This window comes from Brassica napus, chromosome A9, assembly GCF_020379485.1.
Source record: "Brassica napus cultivar Da-Ae chromosome A9, Da-Ae, whole genome shotgun sequence".
Classification (NCBI taxonomy): Eukaryota; Viridiplantae; Streptophyta; class Magnoliopsida; order Brassicales; family Brassicaceae; genus Brassica; species Brassica napus.
This window is the reverse complement of record NC_063442.1, coordinates 32499288-32526497: the sequence shown is the minus strand read 5'-3', so window position 1 is coordinate 32526497 and position 27210 is coordinate 32499288. Positions and strand designations below refer to the sequence as shown.

The 27210-nt window shown below is 30.8% G+C and overlaps 1 protein-coding gene across 1 annotated transcript; it reads left to right on the top strand.

Annotated features, from left to right (window-relative positions):
- Nucleotides 1-23704: 23704 nt before the first annotated feature.
- LOC106405681 (cytochrome P450 90B1-like) lies at nt 23705-26730 on the top strand. Its single transcript, XM_013846214.3, has 8 exons — nt 23705-24044; nt 24123-24447; nt 24531-24683; nt 24808-25104; nt 25212-25304; nt 25399-25477; nt 25581-25690; nt 26415-26730. Exons 1-8 carry the CDS (start codon nt 23737-23739, stop codon nt 26661-26663), a joined length of 1614 nt encoding a protein of 537 aa, XP_013701668.2. The 5' UTR covers nt 23705-23736; the 3' UTR covers nt 26664-26730.
- The last annotated feature ends 480 nt before the right edge of the window (nt 26731-27210 follow it).

The window sequence follows — 27210 nt, the reverse complement described above, 5'->3', positions numbered from 1 at the left end:
TTACTACTCCCTCCGTTTCGTTATGTAAGCAGTTTTGCCAAAAAATATTTGTTTCATAATATAAGTTGTTCTCGGAACCCAAAACAATAAATATACAATATTCCACTAAAAAACTTAAAGGCCTTGTCGTTAGTTTTCAATTTTTTAAACACAACTTACAATGTCAGTCAACTAATATTTACTACTAGTTACCAAAAAATCTATTTCTAAATTCACTATAAATACCACCGTAAATGTTGTCTTACTCCATTAGTTTTTCTTTTTGATTTACTTTCTTCGATCTATTTTTTCTTCATAAAACTATGGATCAAAATGAAGAAAAAAGTTAAAAAGAATACAAAACAGAAAATGTTAAAAAAAATCAACAAAACACAATCAAACCTCCAGATGTTCACTCGGCCATTTGACTTGAACAAGATGCATTATGATATTGGAGAGCTTCATCCCGACAAAGAAATTGAAGCTTAAATAAGCATATTACAAACTGTTCAAAAGTTTTACTTTGGCTCCATCATAAAATTTTGATTTTTTAGTTTAAATTAGTTATACAAAAATTTGGCTTCAAAATGTTGTAAAAAAGTTTTTAGAAAACTCAAACGTGTGATTGTTGATATTATTTTTTATTAATTTTATTACTAACAATAATCTCTTTCTAATTAAATGTTGCAGACAAAATGAATGTGTGCAATAAATACAAAAACGTTTTTATTGTTGTTTTAGAAAAAGTTGAAGTTTCTTAATAGCCGTGCTTTTAAGCAAAACTAATTACATAACGAAACGGAGGGAGTATATAATCCACTTCATTTTGTAGTGGGATTGAAAATGCTCTAAATGTTTGGTAAGAGCATTTATATCACAGCTCACTCTCGTCTCGTCATATCACTTTCAACTCCCACAAGTGTACATGCCACGTGGCGCCCTCCCACGTTCTGCTTGCCTCATGTCGACAATCATTGGGACGCCGTTACGTCCTCCCGCACCCGCACGAGTGCTTCCTTCCCCCACCCTCTTCTTTTATTCTTCATTTTTCTATTTTTCTATTTTTAATTGTTTTACAAGGTTTTATCCAATTTTTCTATTTATATACACTAATAAAGCATATCAGTATCAATTTTGATATTTTTAATTTCTTCATTTCAAATTAATATTCATTTTAAATAAAAATATTACAAAATAAGTATTGTTCAAAAAACAAAAAAAAATCTACTAACTGACTTTGTACCCATAGCTAATTTAATAAACAGTAAATATTGACGAATTCTAATAATTAAATAATAATGTAATCTGAAGTGAAGGGCATATCAATCTAAGAAATGTAATATTTAATTGTTAATCCTTATGTTTTGGTACAAAAGCAAAAAAATTAAAAATTCTTCTTTTCGTTAGTACTTCGATGCTTCATGATCATGGTACAAATTAGTTTTATTTAATAAAAACGAATATTGAATGCAAAATATTGGTTAGTTTCAAAACAAAACGAATATTGAATAGAAAAATAAGTATTCCTAACACAAAAAGATGACTAAACGAATATTGAATATTATGACTTCGAATGGAGAAAGCGGATCGATAGTTGCGGATCTAGCGGATCAAGTAAATCAAATGGAACTTAAGCGGATCTAGCGGATCTAGTGGTACAAATGCGGATCTAGCGGATTTAGCGGTTCAAAACATATATTTGAATGGTAAAAGTGGATAAAAAGTGGTTTAAAGTATTATATAAATTTTAAATAAAAGATAATAAAATCTATATGTTATTTATTTTATAATTAAAATAGTTGTTTTAAAATTTAGAAAGCAACTATAAACTAGTTATAATAACTAATTTAAATATTATCATTAATTATATTAAATTTTAAATTATTTATTAGTTAAGAAAATTATTTAATATTTTATATACATTACATATTAACTATAGTTATTTAAAATAAATAAATATTAATAATAAATAGTATAATATATTAACAATTTTAAATTGTTACAAATATGAATTAAAAATCATAAATATTTTTTAATTTTAGAAATATAATTTAGAAATACATTACATAAAATAATTTTTTTAATGATAAATCACTATGTGCAAGAATTAAAATTATAGTAGTTAAAAAAAATAATTGAAGATATATCATGATAGTTTTTCATATTATTATATTTGTTATTTAACTAGTTCATATATTATTATTATCCTAAAAATGTGTGCAAGACTCACAAAGTGTAGAAATTCTTTCTTTTATTAGTAAAAGGCGTTTCTTTATATTTTAGGTATGACATCCACTATTTTTAACTACTAGTGTATACTCCATCAAATATTTATGTTTTGTAATTTCTTTGTGAATAGAAGTCAAAGGTGGATGGTCCATCGTTAGTATGCGGCCCACCATTTTTCCCATCTCCAATTCTTAGCCTATGTTATGTGGTTCTCGATTCACCCAAACTCAACTATAAAATTTCATCAAAATTGAAAAACGAATGATCGTGGGCATCTTGCACCCCAAAACAAAATGAAACTACAACATGTAAACCTTTCAAAGGTATATATTTATAGTATATAAAGAATGTTATACTCACAAAATTTAAATTCCAACTTTGTTGTAAGAAGCCCTTTCTCAAAAAAAAAAAAACTTTGTTCTAAGAATATTAAAAGAACCCTTTGGTAAAAAAAACTACCATCGAATAGGAAGAGTTTGACCTACTGGCTTTTGATAATTTTAAAAGATAATAATCATAGTATTTGCAGAGAAATAAAAATTAGGAGAAAGCTGGTGGTAGTGGACAAGCAAATGCACGTGAACTGCAATAATGTGAACACATGGACGTCCCCAGAGTAACCCCCATTATCATTCTCTTATATTATATATTTCCAAATAATTTTAATTATATGTTCAAGATATTGACAAAACAATATGATTTCCAGTATTTGGAAATATTCGAATTCATTTTCTTATGATAAACATTCATTTTCGACCAAAAATGATAAAGATAATTTTTATTTTCTCAGACTTATAAGGATTCAGATTCACAAAAAAAAAAAAATCACAGATATAAACATATATATAGTTTTATGATAAATTAATGTATATAATAGCCACTTCTCGGTTCACGTAGGTGATAAATATTTTGGTTGTGTCTTTTTCTGTAATAATAAAATATCTAAAATAGAGATGGATTAGAAATTATTTTATATACAGCATAACTAACATGTACACACGTAACAAATACTTAGATTATGGAATTAGTTCGTGGTTAACATTCGAAACCGCATAAACACAAATATGAGAAACTTCAAATTGTAGCTGTCAGATTATGTCATGTTGGTTGAGGTTGTTGGATATTGGTTCAGGATGGATGTAGAGGTGGACTGGACATAATTCTTTGGGGTCCAGTTTGATCAGCTACTAGGCTATTTGGTTCCTTTTTTCTCTTTAGTTCGGTTTTGGATTATAAAAAATAATTAAAAATTAGGAAATTATCCTAAATTAACAACTATCATTCATATAATCAAAATCCATTCAGTTATTTAAATTGTAATCAATACTAGTATGGTTTAGTTTGTTTCACTGCATTAAGTTTGGTCCAGTTCAGTTTTGCTTTAAAATATATTTAAAGGATTTAGTAAACAATCAAAGTGTACATCAAATTCGATTTAGCTTTGTCTAGGGAGTATCGTTTACAAATGCACAATTTCTTTCGTATTACATTTATCTTAAGTTTGATTTCAAATCTCTTGATTATAACATAAAGATGTAGTGTGAATATCCATTATTCGCTATCATGATTATGATTCTTGTGCTAGTTCAGCAAAATTGAAAAGAATGAAAGCGTATATATTATTAACAAGAGTATTGAAAAAACGAAAATAAGAAAAGAGAAAGAGTAGTGACCCATGGAGTATGTGAATAATTATCGACGAGAATAAGGGTGACAACCAACAGGTTGCGGAATAATGGTCCCTGCCAGCTTTCTCTCACAATCACTATCGACCCTATTTGGATTTTCTAAATATTCGTTTAAATTTTGGGGTAGCGATCTTGATAATATTTTCAATAAAATATTTGTTTCTCTTCGTTTTATATTAATTATTGTTGTAATAAAAACTTTGTTATTAAATAAGTATTATTTTTAATTTTAATATAAAATTAACATATTTCATATCATCTAGTTTATTTTTTATTGATTGTAATATGGTTAAATGTATATGTACTGATATTTTTATTTTTAAAATATATAAAAATTAACTTTTTAATATGTGTACATAGATTTAAATCAACATTTAAAATAAAACGAAAGGACTACTTTTTTTAACACTAAAATTTATTTATTTGAATATTTGTTAGTTATGTTGATATATATATATACGAGTTCTGGACTTCTAGTTATTTCAATTACTTTAAAATATAGTTCATTTTTTATGTTGTGTTCTGCTTAAGTGATTTCAATTTCAAAATATTTTAATATTTACATGAATTCCCAGAAATCTTCAAGACAATATTCAAATTATTTTAGCACTTTGATATAAATATATATTAGGTAGTTGTCCGCGATTTCGCGGGTATAAATATTTTATGAAAATTACATATTATGTTTATAATTTTATAATTTTGAGTAATAATCATAAGTAGTAAAGATAATCTTTTTATTTTAAATAGATTGAAAATTAAAATTTGGTATTGTAGAATCTTAGAAGATTATTGACATATATTGTTAATTCTATGAATTTTATTATAAGTTTCCAAAAAGTCTTTTATGACATAATTTTTTATTAATAAAAAAATCAAAAATTAATGAAAAAACATATTTTATATCACTTTTTATTTTTGCATAATTTTTTACCACTTTATTTTATTTAAAACTAAAATAGTAACAAATAATTAATTAACAATTATAGTAATACATAAACAACATGTATTTCGGCAAACATATAAGAAATTAAGTACATAAAAGTATAAAATAACAAATAATACAACCAAGAATAAAACAAACAAGTTTTAATATTCTTCACTGATGTTTTGTATATGCATTCTCTCTTTTTCTATTACAAAATAAGCATGTCAATTTTATTATAATCAAAACTATATCAAAAGAGTCTTAACTCTAGTTTTGTATTAATATATTGTTCTCGTTTTTTAATTTATATTATAATAAACTTTTTCATTGATTAATATTGTTTTAAAAATTTACCATATAATTTTATTATAATCAAGGCTATAAGAATTATATTAATAGAGTATATTAAATTTAGTCTTGTATTAGTATAATGTTCCAATTTTTCAATTTTATATTCTAATAAATATTTTTATTTATTAATATTATTTTAAAAGACTTATTATATATTTTCCTGTTTTAAAATATACAAATACTTTAATCATTTTTTAAAGTAATAATTCAACTATATAATCAACATTTGTCACTCAAAAATGATTGAATATTTTTTAAATTGTATATTTGACTGTTTTGCATTCATTGGACACATTATTGAAAAACAAAATATATATAGTGAATATAACAAAATATTATTAGGTTTAGGTTAATTTGTTTTATGTAATCTATACTTTATTGTATCTACTATTAACATAAATATGTTAAAATCGTTTATATAATTATTTCTATCGTACCATATGTATTAAAAGTTTATATTTTCAATTTCTATAATATAATCTATATATTTAATTGTTTCTATAAACAAATTATGTTAATTCTTCTATCTTTAAAATGTTTAATTGTTTGTATGGTAATATAGATTAGATTAGGAAGTTCTAGGATTAGTTTTCTTTTAAAATCTTTAATTAAATAAATAAAAATTCAAATACCAACAATTAATCAAATTAAGAGAATTAATTCAAAACTTCACCTATGAATGACAACCTAAGTAAAAGTCATTTAAGTGACTTCTCAATTAATTTATAGTAAGATATCTAAATATATATAAATATGTTCGCTTCTCTCCTGTGATGCCACGTCATCAAGTCGTGCGTTATGGGAGTGAGACGTATCCCATTTTATATTTGAGGCCAAAATAAATGAATGCAGTCATGGGTAACTGAACCCAACACCTCTAGCACTGGTAATTTCTCTTAGAACCACTAGGCTAAAGTCACTTTTTATAAATATGTGGCCGCGAAAATACTTATTATCGTGTCGGCTGGAAGTCCAAGCTACTTCTGCTTGTGGCCAGGGCCGACACTGAACTGACGTCAAGATGAAGATCGTGAAGTTAAAAACTTTGCTCCAAACAGTTTTGCAATGCTTTCAACCTTTATAACTTGATGCATATAATATATATCAAAATACATTTGTTGTACACGCTTTTATTAGTTTTGCTTTTAAAAGAAAGTATTTACATTTATAAATGTTTTGTGCCACTGAAGTAATGGTTGAAAAACCTCTATACATATGTCATTTTAAAATAACATCTAACTTCTATATATAGTCAATACATATGTCCATGTTATATTCTAGACTAAATATTTTCTCTTTTAAAAATATAGAAAACAGTTTTTTTAGTCTACAAGGAAATGTTGTAGAGCAAGTATGCATTATATAAAATAATATATATTTAAAATCCATACGCAAAAACATAAAAGTTGTTATAGGCCTCTTTCTGACACATGCACACTCCACTGTGAATAAGAATTAAAAAAAAACAGTATTGTCATCAAATTTTATCACAAATCCACATTTGTACATCTATAATTATGAGTTAGACAATTATTTAATTTGATACAATACCAAAGCAAGAATAATCAAAAAACAACTATACCACCGCATACTAATAAGTAACACATAACAGCTAACCAAATTTTTGAATCTTAAAACAAATTTCAACTCGAATAGTGAATATCAAATTAACTAATATGGCGGGCCGACCCTAGTATATATATATATCAAATGATATTGATTGATCAAATACATCAGTGTGAAGATTTCTATCAATCAATGTATATATTGATTGATCGAATACGTCATTTATTTTAAAATTTAGAATAATTTATATCAACTATACTCTTATTTCTCTGTAGTATATTACGGGCTCACAATCCTTTCATTTTAAGAAACTACCTCTTGTATATAACAACTCTCTATTGTAAAGAATAATACAACACATTTATTACATGATAATCGGAGCCTTATGATTACCCTAATTTTTCTTTTGGCTGCAACCTTGTTCTCTTTCAAACTTTCACAACCTCTTCCATAGCCGCAAACGCTGAAACCATCGACTCAACTCAGAGTCTCCTCAATGTCAACATGGTCAATATCACAAAATTCAAGTTCATGACATGGAATGTACAAGTCAATAATCTTCTTGACGGCTATGATCTCTCTGGATACCTTGTTGGGTTGATCCAAGCGCATGCTCAAATGATTCACGCTGATAGCAAGGCCACAGTCAACCCGGCCAACACCAAATGCGAAGGCAAGATCGCGTCATTTATAGTGGCCTCACCGTCACACTCTCCCCCTACATCCAAGCGCTTGTTACCAACATCAAATCCTCACATGAGTGTGGAAGTCTCTCAGCGCAACCTACGCTACTCCCAGCCGTGGCCACATTCAACAGTTACATCTTCATCTTAAGCAGCACATCGAAGGTGACAAGAGCATTGATGAATACATATGCAGGGTTTAACCTGTTGCTTTGATCAACTCGCTCTTCTAGGCAAGCCTCTTGATCATTAAGACAAAGTCGAGTACATTATTAATGGCCTTCTCGAGGAGTATAAATCAATCGCAGATCAGATGGAAGGAAGAGACACTTCACCTTCAATCATTGAAATCCATTTAAAGTTAATCAATAAGGAGGCCAAACTGATGACTTCTCTCGACGAACACCATAGCTATGATACCTGCAAATGCTCATATGGCGACCTCTTAAGACCAAAAAACCAGCACTTTCAGCAAAATCATGGCAATACTGGAAATTGGAATGGAAAAAAGGCGACTCAGTACTCGAACCAGTTCAACAGATCAGATTCCTGACAGTCACCACTTGACCAGTGATCTCCACAACATGACGATTCACATACCAAACAATGGAGATGATTCGGTTGTCATAGGAGATGGCTCTGGTTTGTTTATTACACACATGGGATCTATCTCTCTATCTTCACATACTTGACCATTGAACTTGCATATAAAGTCTTGGATAAATATTCAGAAAAACTTTATCTTAGTTTATAAACTATGCAATACTAACAAGGTTTTGGTTGAATTTTTCCCTCCTTACTTTCAAGTGAAGGATCTCAGCTCAGAAATTTCACTGATCCAAGGCAAGACCAAGAATGAATTCTACGAGTAGTCTACCCAACCAATCACTCTTCAGTCTTTTTCGCGACTTCAGTACCCAAAATAAAAATGCATGATTAGCACTTTCGCTTAGGTCATACTGCTTATTCTATTCTTAAAGCTATTGTTTCAATTTTTTCTTTACTCTATGAAAAATCTGTAACATCAAACTTTTTATGTTCACATTGTACTATCAATAAAGCTCATAAATTACCTTTCTTACAAAATACCATACAATCAACCCGGCCTCTTCATTACATATATACTGATTTATAGAGTTTACCAGTAACCTCAATAGATAATTACAAATACTACCTTGCCCTCATCGATCACTACATGAGATACGCCTAGATATATCCATTGAAGCTCATGTCGCAAGTGTTTAGAACATTCAAAGCGTTCAAAACCTTGGTGGAAAATCACTTATCCACAACCATTGGCATTTTGGCGGCAAATTTGTGGCTATGTGCAAGTTTCACAGTGAAGTAGGAATATCTCGCTTTACCACTCATCCACATACTTTCTAACACAACGGGATAGCAGAAAGAAAACACCGACATATTGTTTGAAACCAGCCTCAGCTTGCTTACTCATGCGTCAATTCCTTAGAAGTTTTGCTCATACGCCTTTGCGACTGCAACATACCTCATAAATCGCATGCCGACACCATTTCTCTACTTGGATTCTCCTTACCATAAACTCTTTGGAACCCAACCAAACTACTCCAAGCTTCGGGTTTTTAGATATCTGTTTCATGTGGCTCATACAATACAACTCACACAAGCTAGAAGACAGCTCGACACCATGTATTTTTATCGGCTACTCACCAACGCAGAGTGCCTATCTTTGACTCCAACCGAACACCGGCCGAATTTATTTCTCACGGCATGTTCGTTTTGATGAGATCATCTTTACCTTCAGATCAACCCGGCCTCTAAGACAATCTGCCACACCCGAACCTACAACCAACCCTAACCAATAACACAAATACCAATCCATCAACCTACACCCTCAGCCCCACTCGTAGAGCCGATGGGATCCTCGAGCTTCAATTCACATCTGCAAGTACATGTTTCTTCACCGTCCTTAAGAAACACATCATCTACTGAGCAGGTCTCCAGTCACTCGTCATCGATCTCAACCACCATTCAAGTTAGTGAGAATCACGATTCAACACAAATCTCCTTCTTCAATATCGGCAGCATCTGCTCCAGCACCGCTTGCCGCACCGGTTCCATCACCGCCTGACACACCTGCTCCAGCCCTAGCTCCAACAAACAATCACCCGATGAAGACCGGACGGAAGAACTTGATCAGCAAACTGAATCCCAAGTAAAAAGATTCAGCTGCTATGTCTTCATAAACACCGTATGAACCAAGAAACTTCACTCAAGCTCTACGCGATAAAATATTAAGAGGTGTAGTGTCAACTGAAATTGATGAGTTTGCACGCAACTGAACATTTGACCTCGTGCCCATACAAAATCAATACAATGTTACTGGTTGCAGGTGGCTTTACAAAAAAAATTCAATCTAGACGGTACTCTCAAGACACCTATAGTGCGACTTTTATCAAAAGACTACACTCAACAATTAGGTTATAGTGACATGTTTAGTCCAGTAACCAAATCCACTATCATGCGGTTGGTCATTGATATCGCAATAAGAAACAAATGGCTTATACAACAACTTGACGTCAACAACGCCTTCCTTCAAGGAACTGTCACTAACGAAGTGTACATAGAACAACCGCATGGCTTCATTGACTCTGACAAACACGACCATGTTTTTCATCTGCATAAAGCCATTTATGGTCTAAACAAGGCACCTAGGGAGTGGTACCCCAAAATCAAAACGTTTATCCTCAGCTTGGGCTTCTTCAACTCCCTCACATACACGTCATTATTTGTCTTTCAGAGAGAAAATCAGTTTGTTTACCTAGTACCTACTAATCGATGTTGATGATATTTTGGTAACATGAAGCTCAAAATCCGACATTCAAACCATACTCGCTCTCCAATCTGAAAGATTCTGAGTCAAGGACCCAGAAGATCTTAACTACTTCCTTGTACCTGAAGCTCATCAAACAGATGATGGTCTCCATCTCTCGCAGTGCAAATATATACTTGATCTTCTGCACAAATATAACATGATGAATGCCAAGCCAGTCATAACACTAATGGCCTCCTCGCCAAAGCTAACTTTCGAGTCATGCATATCTCTTGCGTATCCTTCTAAGTATCGACAACTACTAGGAACTCCAGGTCATGGTCCTTTCTTCAGCTCCAAAAATCCATTGACGTTACACGCATATTCTGCCACAGATTGGGCTGGAGACTTTGATGACTAAATATCCACAAACTCATACATCATATATCTTGGTAAACAACCTATATCATGGACTGCCAAGAACAAGAATGAGTTGCAAGATCTTTGATGGAGGCCGAGTACAGGGATGTCGCAAACACAGTTGTTGAACTCAATTGGATCTGCAACATCTTATATGAGCTCGGAATCACCTTACATGCTTCACTGATAGTTCTATATGATAATATGGGGGCTACGTTTCTATGCGCCAACCCGTTCTGTCACTCTCGCATGAAGCATATCACCATTGACTATCACTCTGTTCGCGGTCAAGTCCATAAGGCAGCACTGTGGGTTTCTCATGTTAACACACGAGATCAGCTCGCATATGCCTTAATAAAACCATCACATCGAGGTAGATTTATGGAGCTACGAAACAAGATTGGAGTCTCTTCTCCTCCTCCATCTTAAGGGGCATATTAGCGACACTCATATCTCTCTGTAATATATTAGGGGATCATAATCGATTCACTTTAGGAAACTACCTCTTGTATATAGCAACTCTTTATTGTAAATAACAATACAACACATTCCTTACAATTTATAGCATATATATAAAATCACAATTAGCATTATGTTTAGAGAAGTTCATATGTGATAATAGGAAACTTACTTTTTTTACTTTAATTTAGGAGGGAATTATTCATGGGATTGGAATCACATGTTCAAATTGTTGGTGGACTTTTCCGGGGACGAAACACCTCAATATTTTTTATGAGGTATATTTTCTAAGCTACAATTTATTCACTTTTGGTGGGAAAGGAACAGACGTCGTCATGGTGGAGCGAGAATGGATTCATTACAAATCCATCAAAACACTGATAAGCTGATGAGAAATAAAATTTCATCTTTTGAGAGAAGGTTGCTCTCGATATCCTATGCCGTAGTCACTTGGTTGGGATCACAGTCAAGTTAGATTTTGAGTCAAACTCTCTTGTTTTTAAAAACATAATTTTCTGATTACTCTTGAGCTCAAGTTAGGGTCATTGTAGAAATAATTTTTGATTTGAATCTTATTAACAATCACTGAAAAAAGAAGTCCATGTGTGTCATATAACATACTTCCACTATAATATACTTTTTCCGTTTCATTTTATTTTTTGTTTTAGGTGTATGCGTACATATTAAGAAAATATTTAATTTTGCATATTTTCAAAATAAAAATATCATTATTTGTACATCTAACTATATTTCAGCCAATAGAAAAATAAGCCGGAGAATATTTTTAATAAAATTTTCATTGAAATTTTAAAACAACACTTATTTTGAAATAAAAATTTTAGTCTACAACGATAATTAAACTGAAACAGAAGAGATAGTATATATGTGATACACAATAAAATTTAGCCTACACATTTTTTTAATACGAGGAAGTTTGAAACCAAAGTCAGTAATCATTTTAAGTCCAAAATCACATTATGTAATACCTCCTCCATTTCTAAAAGATCTACTACATTTTTGTTTCAAACAAAAATTTGTTTCAAAAAGATACATTTTTTACATTTTTAATGCATAAATTAATTGCAAATTGTAAACTTCAAAAAATATAATTGTGTTTATTAAAATTATACTATTGGTTAAAAGTTATAGGGAATAGCTAATAACGGAAAATAAGATAATTAAAATATGATATGTTTTTTAATAAATTTGAAAAATTTTAAATATACATCTTTCTGAAACAGAAGGAGTAGTACTTACGTTTCAATATCACGCAAACCAAGGATCTTTAATACTACAATTATCAAAAATCATTTCCAGTTGAGTTAACGAAACTCTAGTGAACAACTTCAATATCATTCTTGTTCAATAAAACGACTTTTTGTCGTTTGTTGTTTTTCTTGGATTCCATTTGATGATCTAAAATGCTAAGATCTCTCGGGTTACGGGTTCGAAGACCTCTCTACGAGCGTGTAAGTATCTGCAACCATTAAGTATTTTTTTGACTGAACTTTTTGCAACCACTAAGTTGCTTTCTTTAATGTGAGGTAACATGTAACACTACCAAAATTTTATTAGAGATGTGATAACTCAAAATACCTTTTTGGATGTAAAAATCTAAATTTTTCGGTTTCTACACATACTGTAACTGTAGTTGAAACTTTGGTCATAAATTTGCAATGCCATGAAAGATCCCGAAGGTGCGTTCCCTCAAAAACTCTTATATTTAAAATATTTTATCCGTTTCAGATTACTTGTCGTTTTAGATTTCCAAGACACGAATTAAGAAAATATTTAATTTTGTATATTAACTAGATAAAAACATAATTTATAATACATCTAACAACATTTCAACTAATTAAAAAATAGATTAAAATATAAAATTAATAAATTTTACATTTAAATTATAAAATGATACTTATTTTAAAACAAAATTTTACTTAAGTAATCTGAAATGGAGGAAGTACCATATACTCCTTCCGTTCCTTAAAATTACATATTCTGGAGAAAAAATTGTTTCAAAAAGATTCATCTTTTATATTTTCAATACATGTTTTATTAACTATTGCAAATTTCAAAAAAATTAATTGCACTAGTTAAACTTTTATTGGCTTAAAATTATGGAACAAAAATAAATACAAAAAACTATACAGATTTAATGTGTTTTATTAAGATGTGTAAAAAATGTAATATATATAACTTTAAGGAAAAGAGTGAGTAGCCATAATGACGGCCTCTACAACTGCGATAGTAAATTCTTTCTGCGAATTGTATTCAATGCTATTAATATTTTGTAACTTAGAGCATACACATTGGTAGAAATGATATTACATGATTTTAATAAGTTTTAGATTCATTTTTTAGCTTATTATGATCATTTTAGGTTGCATTTAGGTCTTTGTGTTGTATTTGCATACTCATTTGCATATCATAGGGGTTGGAATGCTCATTTGGAAGTTTGGGGCGAAATTCAAGGGTTAAATTGCACATTTTGGAAGTTTTGGGTCCACTGTGATGTTAACAAGAATCCAGGGACCAAAGTTGTAAATTCTGAATATTCGCCTGGGCTAAATCGCACGATTGGAAACTTTGGGGTTGATTCGGGTGGACCTTTCTGCACGTTTGATAGTTTTGGGGTCAATTCGTAAATAGCCAAAAGAATAAGGACCAGATGTGCAAAACGTCTCAAATCCACCATTGTTGCATCGTGATTCCTCCGTTACGAGCAGATGACGAGCACGACGGCGGAGGCGGATACCACGGCCTGGAGATCCGATCACGGCGAGGAGGAGATGACTTGGACCAGAGATCCCGTGGTGGAGAAGCCGATGACGAGAAGCGACGAAGAAGCTTGGTCGCGTCGAAACTCCGAGACGTTGAAGCTCGATCTCGACGGCGACGAAGAGCTGAGCACGCGACCATGAGCTGAGAGCACGAGCTCAACCACCACCACGACAGAAGCTTGAAGCGACGACCTCCGCGAGTCGAGCCAGTGATGGAAGAGACCGCGGTTTCACGACGCGGCTTGGACGAGGTCAGGAAGACGCATCGACGATCTCACGCGGGTTCAGTGACGCGGGATCGCATACCCGCTCGCACCGGAAGAGACGTCAACACCAGTCTCACGCGGGGTCATGTACCCGCTCGCATGAACTGAAGGCGTGGCGATGGCTTGACGCGGGGAAGCTTACGCGGGTTGAGCCCCAAAGATCTTACCCGAGTCGATATTTTTCCTCACTCGAATTTTAATGTTTTTTAGGGCTTTTTAGACTTTTTAATGGAAACTATTAAGTTTACCAAATACATATAAATACTCTTGTAATCCCTAAAAGGAAAGAATCTTAATTTCTATCTAATCAAAAAGAATTTCTAGTTGAAAAATCTAATCTTTGTTTGATTATCTTACTCTCTAATCATGTTTAGCCTTGAATCATACATGATTTTGGGGTTATTCATGTTTATTAGTGAGTAGACTATCTTGGATTTATGGGCTATAGTGATTAAGGGTGATTAGAGAAGATCTAGGATGTTTAGTGCTAGATAAACTTGTTTCCTTGCTTGTTGAGAGTTCTCAATGCTATTTTAGTCATGATCATACTAAAATAGATCTCTAGGCATTTCCTGCCCACAAGGTGTATGTTGAAATGCCTTAACCAACTCTTCAATGCTTTTAGCTTGCTTTACTTAAGAGATTTGTTGCTAAAGGAGTTAAGATTGCTATTAGACTTGTTCTCAATGTTTGCTTTAGTAACATTCAACCTAAGAGATTAGATGCTTGAGTTGTTTTAGCAAAAGAACATTCATCTAGAGATAGAGCTTGTTTAGCTTAATGTCTAGGCATAAGGAAAGTGTTTGATTGATAGCTTACCACCTCTAGATTGAATCTACATCACCCAAGATCAAATGCCTAGCCCCATGAGTCCTCTTGCTTCATATTGAGAAAAGAAAGATCATTACTTTATTGCATTAGCTTATTAGTTCTTAGTTCATACCATCTTTAAAACCGGATTGCACTTAGCTTAAGCATGAACTTGCATTCCCTTTGCTTTAGAATCACCTAGGATTGGTTCGACAATCTTTTATACTATAACATTTGATTAGGAGCCTTGAAAACTCCTAACATCAAGAAACCAAGTAAAGGTGTTGAAAATTTAAAAGTAAATATTTTTATTTAATGAAAATTACTGTCCAGTGAAAGAGAGGTTAAATGGATGAAGAGTTTCTAAATTGTCAGGGAAAGTATCTCTTTTAAATACCGTAATGTAATTTTTTTCTCTTGTTTTTATTGCATTTTCAATTTTATATTATTAAAATGTTCTCTAGATACTCCATCACATCTATACTATACTAAAAGGGAGATATAAGTCCCTCTTAGAGTGTCCACGTAGTCACAAAAAATCGTCCAATCAGAGAGTCCGAAGTTGCCACGTCATCTCATTTATTTTTTCGTAAAAAATGAAAAAATAATGCAAAGGAAAGAATCGAACAGGGTTAGTATGACATAAATATAAGGCAGATACCACTAAGCCATTGAAACTTTCTTGGACACATATACAAGAATCACTAAATATGTAATCACAAACTCTTATGTACATTTACAATAATATGGATTCAACCTTCAAGACTCCGATACTTTGTTTTGTAAAAAAAATAAGTAAGTGAGCTAATATATTTTTTGAAAGTGTGAGAACATTGACAAATATGAAAAAACATAGATTTTTGTTTTCGTGACAAACTTAAGAATTTTGTAAAAGTAAGTTTAACATATAAATTTTTGTGACAAATATGAAAAAACATAGATTTTTGTACAATTTCGACAAAACAACTCAAAACATAGTTCTCTAATGTCTTAATAAAATATTATTTAAGGTGCATAATTAAATATATCAATTCAATAAATTTTGTAATTTATAGACAAAACAATAACACAACAAATTTCAATTAGAAAACAATAACAAGATAAAAAAACAATTAGATTTATTTGATTACCATTTTATTCAATTTTGAATAATTTCAAATTGTAATAATGTATCTTTTTGAAGTTACAAAAAAATAATGTTCGTTCTTTATTACACTAGCATTATTTATAGATTACATATACACAAATAAATATAATATAACGACATAAGCTTGCTTTCTCTGATTCATATGAAAACTTTTTAAGTTATCCACCAAAGCAAATTAATTAAATCAATCAAATTGTTAGAATACAACAAATTAATATACAATTTTATTTTAAATTAAATTATTTAAAAAGTGTATTTTCATTAAAAACAAAATAATAAATAAGTAAAACTGATTTGATGGTAATTTTTATGATATATATATATATATATATATATATTATGTGAAAGAAATATAAGCTTAATATGGAAAAAAATCTTAAATACAAAAAACTCTGAAATAAACAAAAAAAACTAATAAAAATTAAACTATGATATCAATTGAAAGTTTCTTAGATAATATTAATAAAATATTTAAGCGATAATTAGACAAATTTGATTTTTTTTCCAGCCAAAAGTTTATTATTAATTAGCATCAGTTATTTCAAGATGTTTAAGAAAGGATGGACAAAAAAATAGGATGGACATAAATGATATATGAACTATGAATATTATTTTGTAAAGCTGATTTATATAACACATCTGCACATCCATTTTCAGTTCTTTTTGATGCCTAAATTCTATTTCTTCAGAACAGTTATTCCACAAAGAGATCGTATGAGATACTGTTTTGATATTCAGATTTGTTTCTTGACTGTTAAGAAGATTGATAATTGTAAAAATGTCTCATTCGAATATGATATGTCTATAATCGAGTCCCTAACATGAGACAAATTTATTTTAAAAGTAAATAATTTTATTTTTCTTATATTATATAATTAATATATATTTTTTACTGATAATAAAAATATAGTTATTCATCCATCACAAATAATTATGTAAATATGTGAATCAAGTACAACAATCAAACAACATAATAATTTCCACAAAGAAAATTTAAAAAATATATTTATATTATGTAGTCTTATTTTATATTCTTTAAATAATGTAATACAATATTTTACATTTTTTTAGAATTGAAAAATACATATAATATCTATCCGCGCGTAGCGCGGTTAAAAAATCTAGTACCACTAATGGAGCTATTCTTAGTGCTACTACTACAGTATTAATATAAAGAAAACGGCATAGTACTATTAAAATTTAAAACTATTAAAATAAAAATACAATTTGGATCTAACCCTAATTTTTCCTTAATAATTATAATCAAATGCTATTAACATTAAAACTACTCCTTTAATACATCAGTAATAGGCTTTCTCGTCGGTTAACAACAGCCATGACCAACCCTTAAACTTACTTCGTACAAATTACCTTTGATTGGTTCTCCAAATAAATTGATACTACAAATACATCTAAGTAATTGATACAATAAGAAAAATCATAAACCAGACCTTTTAAATCCAGTCATAAACCGCACGTATATTGGGTTAGTGTAATTGAACCCTACAAATCATTGTCTTCAAAATCAGTAATAAACCAACTGAAATCAATCAGTTATAAACCAAACTAGATTTTGACCCGCACGCCCGTGCGGATGTATTTTTTTTAAAAAAATATAATGCTATTTGCTTTTTATGTCACTATTTAGGGTTGGACAAAAAACTCGAATTCAAAAAATCAAACCAAACCCAATCCGAATAAGTAGTACTAAATCCAAACCAAAATTGATTAAATATCTGAAGTATTCAAAATTTTGGTATTTGAAGAACTGAAACCTAATCCAATCTGAACCGAAGTATTTTGGGTATCCAAAATAGATTTATATATTTATATATATATTAATTATTTTTAGATTTAATATATATAAATTGAAACATCCAGAATATATATGATACTTTAAGTTCGCATAAATGCTTGAAAATAAATACAAATAATTAAACGTAAATATCTTAAATAATTAAAAATACTCAAAACTCCAAAAATACTTAAATAATTAATAATTCTCTATCCAAATATTTAAACCAAACCTATTTAAATTGGTTATCCAAATCCGAACCAAATCCTCAAAGATCTGAACACGAAATCCAAAAAGACTCGAAAACGAACCCAAACTCCCACACCTAATCATTATTTTATATATATCCTATATGTGTCATCATAGGTCACAAGATATGTGTTATCATATAATTAATCATATTTTATACGCACCATCAAATAAGTTTTTTTATAATTAATAATATTTTATACGTACAATCATATAAATAATCACATATATTATATTTTAAAATTTAATGTGAAATATAAAAGCCATAATTTAAGTTGGTGTTTGAAATTGGGCTTTGTATTGTATTTTTATTATATATATTGAAAATATTTTTATAATAGTTATTGGAAAATATGTTAGTAAAAATCAAATTTTGAATATATGTATATTTTTGAATAAATTTTTGATATAAATCAATTTTAAATTATTATTTTGATTTGAATATATATATCAAGTAACATAGACCCATTACTTGTGTAATACAATGTAATGGACTTTTAATTTTTTTAGTAGCATGAACCCATTATTTTTTTTTCTAACTTACTGCTATCAATGTTTCCAAACATAACTATTTTTTTAACTACTATCCATATTGCCGAACAATCCCAATTTGTACTTCAATTTTAATAATATAGATATTTTAAAGCCACTTAGTTATAATCCTTACTCATTCCAATATCCATTTTTATATGCTAAATTTGGAAAGTAGTTTGCACACTGTCAAAACCTAAATAGTGAACCGAACCAAACAGATCAATAAAATTAAACTGAAGCAAATACACTATTAAAATTCGGTTATCAATTAGTATTTAAAACTGTTTAATAAATTTGGAAGTGATATATTCAAATCAATATGTGAAGATCAACTTTTGTATTAATGAATAGTATAGTTAAAGACTATATGAAGATGATGCCACAAATGCTAATACAAATCAATAATAACTTTAAAATCACGTCATATCTTATAAAGAAACAACTTACTTAAAATCACGTGAAATCCTCATTTTCCATTTCAAACTCTAATAGTATATACTTTCAAGATTTTACTCTCTATTTTTTAAGTGTTGTAAATATGGATTTATTTCTTATTTAAAATAATTGGGAAGACATATAAATTGAAAACAAAATAAAATATTTCAACAAATATTTTTTAAATAGATATATTAACATACATAAAATAGTAAATCATTTAATTTTAATCAACCAATCGTTAAATTTATCTTTTATAAATTGAGAAATCAAATGTATAATATCAAATATGTATATATATATATATACATATATATCAAAGCAAATACCCAGACGGCCGTACGGATCAAAATCTAGTTGCAGTTTTATTTAGGCCGTACAAAAATTCAATTTTTGCATTTAATGACATTATATAAACGCCACATATACACACACTGTTAATTATTTCAATTTCTTGTACCATGCTATCTACTCTGTTAAAATAAAGTCATTTTGAAATCAACTATACATAAATCATTATTGAACCATTTAATAGTAACCTAACAAATTAAATACTCTTTCCGTTCTGAAATGTAAAATGTTTAGAAGAAATTTTATGTTCCAATATATAATATGTTTTCATATATCTAGGTAGCTTTAACTTTATCAAAATATGTGTAACCAATCAAATTTAAAAGTTATATTTTATAATTGGTTGAATAGTTTTTAATTTATAGTTTTAATAATATAAAAATAATTTTCTTAATAAATGTGTTTTACAGGAGCAGAGGGAGTATAGATTAACACTATTTATTTCATAACAATCATAAGTAATAACAACATATTTCAGCAAGAAATTTGAACACTAACCTAACAATAAATTCTATGTCAGTGTTCCAATTTATTTATGTATCATATTTTATGGATTATATGCTACATTTGGAAAGGAAGGAACAACAAAGCTTTCAGCAATCTAGACATTGATCCTCAGGATACATTGAAATTTACGGAAACAGAGTAAACACTTTGGACTGAAGCACAAGTGTTGAACACACAGAGGGGGCACGACCTGTAGAGGCTATGAGTATACCACCAATCCTAGGGCGATTGTGCTTTTCAGATGGCTCTTGGAAAGAAAATGAGGTTTTTTCAGGACATAGACGGTATAGTTCATTAGAAAGTTTTGATGGTTTGCTGGGGCAAAAAATGTAAGGGCTAGTGCGTCTCGTCTTTATTCAGAGATTGAGGCTTTAGTTTGGGCAATATAGTGTATGAGGAACTTGCGTCAGGTTCGAGTTACGTTTACAACAGATTGCTCTCAAGTGGTGAAGATGGTTTCAGAACCAGATGTATTGCCAGCTTTTGCAAATTATTTGGAGGACATAAAGACCTTGAGAGAAAGTTTTCTTACCTCGGAGATCATTTATGTACCAAGAACTCAGAATTTAAGGGCGGATAGTCTAGCATGTAGTACCATGAAGCAATTGTCTTTCATTGTTTACATGGATGTTGTTTACATGGATGCGGAATTACCAGTTTGGTTTACAGAGTCAGTTTGAGTCTGTTCTAGCTTATAACAAAAAAAAATTATTATTGGTATATTATTTGGCTTAATCTTTAAAATATATTTATTTATATTTTGGTTAAATGAAGATAATATATATATGGCATCTAGGAGTATCTACTTAAATTGTGTGGCAATATTTAAAATAATAAAAAAATAGTGAAACCAATATTTGAATAACATTATATATTTTCAAAATACACTATACAAACTGTAAATATGAACAAATTAAAATATATTTTCAAAAATATAAATCATCACAATTAATATTTTTATATTAGTTTGAATATTCTAAGAAAACTGAAAACAAAATCTGTATGAGCGCATGGATCAAAAACTTGTAAATTATAATACTTCGACTATAATTCATGTTATATAGAATTCCATGTTTATGTGTTTCTATTTCTATCTACTATAAAAAATAAATAAAGTAGAACTGTGAAGATAAGTAGGAGTAATCTTTAAAACGATAAATGAAATTATTGTATGGTTTAAATACTAGTAATTTTTTTGTCATCACTGGTCTTTAATACGAAATTTTATAGTAATCCCGCTTACACTTTTTATTACAGTAATAAATAGGTATGACCATGTTTGTTTACATATCACAGCGGTCTACGACTGTAAAATACAGTCAAATATTGTTTGTTTTATTGTTGTAGGTTTATGCGAGTTGAAATATGTGACTGCGACCAACTATTGTTTGTTTCGTTACAATAGATTTATGCGATTTATCACAACGACCAGTTGCAGATCAAATAATATTATAAATTTTTAGTCGTCATTTTTCAGTGAATCAAGAACTTAACTTTCGCCTGAACGTGTAATTAGTTGCATGACAGCGAAATGAACAAAATGTAACTAGGTTCAGTCGTGCTACAACAACCTACAATATGTGACTGGTCGTAACTTGCATGTCACAACGACATAAAAATGAACAAAAAAAAATATTTCATTGTGTGATCCAGAGTTGAAACTTGAACAAAAAAAATTAAAAAAAGTTATAAGAAACAGATGGATGGGATCAGAAAGATGTATGTCGTATAGGGGGTCTATATCTTTAACCTTCACAATTGATGATGAGAGGTGGGGACCAAAATTCTCTTGAACCAAAGTTTCGATAGGAAGTCGAAAGAAACTAAACCAAGCGCTCGTAGCTTAGTGGTAAAGGAGGTACAGCTGTACTGCCCGCCACCCGGATTCGAGTCTTGGCCACAACGGATTTAACATTCCTTCCGTTGGGGCGCTGGACCCCTTTCGGGGGGATAGTTGGGAATGTGGCTGCCCAGATACCAGAGTTATCAAAAAAAAAAAAAAAAAAAAGTCGAAAGAAACCGTTCGAAAGAATATCATTCGAGAAACAAAGAAAGATGGAGAGATGATAAAAAAATAGATATGCATAATACAAAGGAGGAACCAAAATTCTCTTAAATGTGTTTTAGATCTTATTGAATCCTAGCAGTCGTATGGTAGAAGCGACGATTTTTGACGTGTGTCAACAATATGAGAAAAGACTAGCCGCAGAATCTCAACCGCACATTGCAGTGGCATATTCTCGTTAATGATGAGCCATTAGCTAGATAAGAGGGATCGGCGAGAGTTCTCCATTCATATTTGGAATCTTCACTAACCGGGGGGGGCATATGGGTCAAAATCGGGGGCTGGAGCTTGAATTCGAACATAAAATGGGTCAAACAATAATATCCTAAGATTTGAGGAAGTTCGGCGACCTATTTGAAGAGAATATATAGGAAGAAGGCAACGAAACAAGAATAAAAAGAAGATGATGAGAGTGAGAGATGAAAGACATCCGAAAACCATCACACATATTCAACATATCTCTCAAACACTTAGTTTTATTACTTCTTCCGTAGTTTTGATCTTGCTTCCTACCGTGTAACTCGATAATTCATCAATGTAAATTCACTTTTGTCAACTCAAATCTTGTTATATCGTTGTTGTTTTAAAAATATTGTAGCAAAGATCTTTCTTTCTTAATCTCTTACAAGTAAACCCTATAAATACATAGTATGAGTTTAGAATTCATATATATTTAAAGTAATTTGCATTGATTAATATTTCATTAGAGTCTTTCTTCAATTACATTAATATTCAATTAAAGCGTTTTTAGAAATGTTATAAAATTCATGTGAAAATTTTTAAAGTAAATATTTTAGTATGATTTTTGAGCTTTTCTAAGAAGTTATCTAATCAAATATTAATATAAGCTGGTGAGAGATTACTAATGCAGATTACTTGAAAATTAAAGTAATTTTTTAAAAGGAAAATGAAGTAAGTGAGAATTTGCGACTATTAAGGGGAAAAAGACAATGTCAATAGTCTACGGCTTTGACTGTCCAGTTCGGTGATAATCTAATAACCTTGTCTTTGACCGCACGCTCGTGTTGGGGCCCCTCTGACATTTCACTGCTCTACCCCTGCTCGTGAAGACCTTCTGTTCAAAAATATTCAGAGGGTATTTCTGGAATTCTAGTTAAACAGATTGACATCGAACCGGACTTGGGATTCTGCTGGAGCATTTATCAAAACTGCTTTCATATTAGCACGAATGGTTGGTTCTTAATAATAAAAATCCCACACTTGATCAGATAATTCATTAAGGGCATTCTATAATGAAACTATCAACAAATTTTTAATTGTGTAATGTAACGGTTACGTTCAGTTCTTTGGATTTAGTCATACAAGTAGATCTCTCCCTTTTCTACCACGGTGAAATCATGATCCGTACGCTTAGTGTATGATCATTATACGTAAAATGATTATAAATTTAAAATCAAATATTATATTCTTAGTTATATATAATAGCTGTTAAACTATTAAACTATTTTCGCATCGCACCTTTCTGCAACTTATTTTTCATATAATAAATAAAGGATTTAAAGCTTAACGAGGCAACAAATGTAATAAATACGGAAAACAAAAGCTAGGAAGCTCATTGGTTAGGTTAGCTTAATCGGCGATCTATTAAATTAATGACGATGATAAAAGTTATAACTAAAATAAAAAAATTCTGACTTCTTTAAAACAAACATCTTCTTACAAACAGAAGCTCACTTTTTCAGTAGATGCATGTCCGAGTCCCAATCTCTCAGAAAAAAGAAGCAAAAAATCAAACATACAGAAAAAGAGGTAAAGAGAGAGAGAGAGAGAGATACTCCATGTTCGAAACAGAGCATACTCTCGTGCCTCTTCTTCTTCTCCCATCACTTCTATCTCTTCTCCTCTTCTTGATTCTCTTGAAGAGACGAAGTCGACACAGTTTCAATCTCCCTCCTGGAAAATCTGGATGGCCATTTCTAGGCGAAACCATCGGATATCTCAAACCTTACTCTGCCAAAACTCTCGGTTACTTCATGCAACAACATATCTCCAAGTAAACAAACAAAACTTCAAAACATCATCTAGTTTGTTTATTTTTGTCTGGACTTACGTTTGACGGTTTTGATTATAGGTATGGGAAGATATATAGATCGAATTTGTTTGGAGAACCAACGATCGTATCAGCTGATGCAGGACTCAACAGGTTCATATTACAAAACGAAGGAAGACTCTTTGAATGTAGTTATCCTCGAAGTATTGGTGGGATTCTTGGGAAATGGTCAATGCTTGTTCTTGTTGGAGACATGCATAGAGACATGAGAAGTATCTCGCTAAACTTTCTAAGTCACGCTCGTCTCAGAACGATTCTTCTTAAAGACGTTGAGAGGCACACTTTGTTCGTTCTTGATTCTTGGCAACAACATTCTGTTTTCTCTGCTCAAGATGAGGCCAAAAAGGTTTACTTCTTTTGCTTGAGTTAGTTTTTTTTTTTTGGTTTTTTGAAACTCTTAATCTAATTATTATAGTTTAAATTGAGCAGTTTACGTTTAATCTAATGGCGAAGCATATAATGAGTATGGATCCTGGAGAAGAAGAGACAGAGCATTTAAAGAAAGAGTATGTGACTTTCATGAAAGGGGTTGTTTCTGCTCCTCTCAATCTCCCAGGAACTGCTTATCGTAAAGCTCTCCAGGTAACATTAAACTTAAACATACAAATTTTTGAAAAAATATCTGTGACATTTTTTGCTTTAAAGTGATGTTTAATGTTTTTATCAATATTTTTATATATTGCCTTAAATGAAAATAATTGTGCAGTCACGAGGGACGATATTGAAGTTTATTGAGAAGAAAATGGAAGAGAGAAAATCAGAGATTCAAGAAGAAGACGAAGAAGATGAAGCAGAGATTAGTAGAAGTGATCACTATGAGAGAAAACATAGAGCAGATGATGATCTTTTGGGATGGGTTCTAAAACATTCCAATCTTTCGACTGAGCAAATTCTCGATCTTATTCTCAGTTTATTATTTGCCGGACATGAGACATCATCTGTAGCCATCGCTCTCGCTATCTACTTCTTGCAAGCTTGTCCTAAAGCCGTTCAAGAACTTAGGGTAAAATAATTGAAACACTACAAGTTGATTATTAACCTATCACGTATTATATCGTTACTTGTGTTTTTTGTTACTTATATTTTTATTGATTTGGACATTTATTGAAGGAAGAGCATCTTGAAATCGCGAGGGTGAAGAAGGAACTTGGAGAGTCAGAATTGAATTGGGATGATTACAAGAAAATGGACTTTACTCACAGTGTATGTTATTTTTATTATTTCGTATAAAATTAATTCTAATTTATTTATTATGAAAACTAAGTTATTAGTATTTTTAAAAATATTTTGTTTGTAGGTTATAAATGAGACTCTTCGACTAGGAAATGTAGTAAGGTTTTTGCATCGTAAAGCACTCAAAAACGTTCGGTACAAAGGTAAACTTTATATACAACAAGAATTAATGAAAATCCTGAATATCTTAAATCTTATTGGTTGAAAAGAATTAAATAATTTTCCATTTTAATGTTGGAGAAATAGGATACGATATCCCAAGTGGGTGGAAAGTGTTACCAGTGATCTCAGCCGTACATTTGGATAACTCCCGTTACGACGAACCTAATCTCTTTAATCCTTGGAGATGGCAACAGGTAAATAACTAATAATTAAGTGTATAATATATAGTTCCATCTATGCAAGACTTGATTATGTCATACGTGCATGTGCATTTGACTTAACCTATCTATAGATACTATCCGAGAACCATCAATCTGGCAAACCCTTTTATTATCCTTCAAAGTTAGATCTCAACACGTCATCGATCATTTATCACATGAAGCATATAAATAAAATATCATGTGAAAAATAAAGTAGAGAGAGAGAGGAGACATGGCTGTACGTGAAGACAATTAATTAGTAGGATGGTATGTCTTTAATGACGTGGGAACTGCCTAAATGCCTCTTAATCTCATCAAAATCCCTAGGGCCCACAATGAGATTTTAATCGTGACCGTTGATTTAAACTCAGGTTTTGGTAGATTAGATTTGACCTACGATGGTACCACGGCATGACGGCATTGACGGATCTCACATCACACGCCCGACGACTCGTACGTGTAGTATTAGGTTCTGACACGTTGACTAGTCTCAAACTCTCTATTAAATAATTTATCAAATAGGCGAAGTATAAAAAAACAATTATGTTGTGGGAGAGTCATATTTTGTTTAAATAAAATAATAATGGGAGTTATGATGTTAGAGTGAGTGGGGAAGGTATGATTAATGACCCACGTTGTGTGGTGCCAACATGCACGTGTTCTTCTTCACTTTTCTCTCTACTTGCTCTCTAAAACTGTTTGTCGTTTTGACGAGCAGCAAAACTCCGGGACGTCGTCTTTGTCAGGATGTGGTAGTTTTTCCACGTGGGGGAACAACTTCATGCCGTTTGGAGGAGGGCCAAGGCTATGTGCTGGTTCAGAGTTGGCGAAGCTAGAAATGGCAGTGTTTATTCATCATCTTGTTCTTAATTTTAGTTGGAAATTAGCAGAAGATGATCAACCATTTGCTTTTCCTTTCGTTGATTTTCCTAACGGTTTGCCTATTAGGGTTTCTCGTATTCTGTAAAAAAAAGGATAAAAAAGTATTTCATTTTATTCCTTTTTATTAATTATATTTACCCATTTTTACCCGATGGAAAAAACTTGGATAATATACGAGAAATCCGACTTTTGGTTAAGGGTTTTTGTTATGAAACTTTCTTACAGTGGGACGTATATATATATATATATATATATATATATATATTGTATATTAGTGGGAGATATTAAACATTCTTATTGTATAATGGTTGGAACCCATGGATGTTAATGTTATTAATTATTGATATTAGTCCAAGTTCTACGGCCGCACCGGTTGATTATACGACGACTAAAAACAAACGTTGACCAGTTGAGAGTGGTCAAGCGTGGCGATTTCGTCTAATTCAGTCATTATCGGAGTCACTCAAATGATACTTGTGTTTGATGTTTAAAGCTTGAAACATAAACAACAAGAAAATCCCACAATTGATGAAATGTGTGAGAAACAAGAATACAATGGTTCTGAAATTTGTTTCTGTTTAACCCTAAAATGTTACAAAATGAAGCAATTACAGTTATCCTATTAATAAATA

Bases quoted from the DNA above. Each gene is read 5' to 3' on its own strand.
- LOC106405681 (XM_013846214.3), top strand. From the start codon at position 23,737: ATGCATGTCCGAGTCCCAATCTCTCAGAAAAAAGAAGCAAAAAATCAA. The intron at 24,045-24,122 runs GTAAACAAACAA...TTTTGATTATAG, and splicing joins ATGCAACAACATATCTCCAA to GTATGGGAAGATATATAGAT. The intron at 24,684-24,807 runs GTAACATTAAAC...ATAATTGTGCAG, and splicing joins CTTATCGTAAAGCTCTCCAG to TCACGAGGGACGATATTGAA.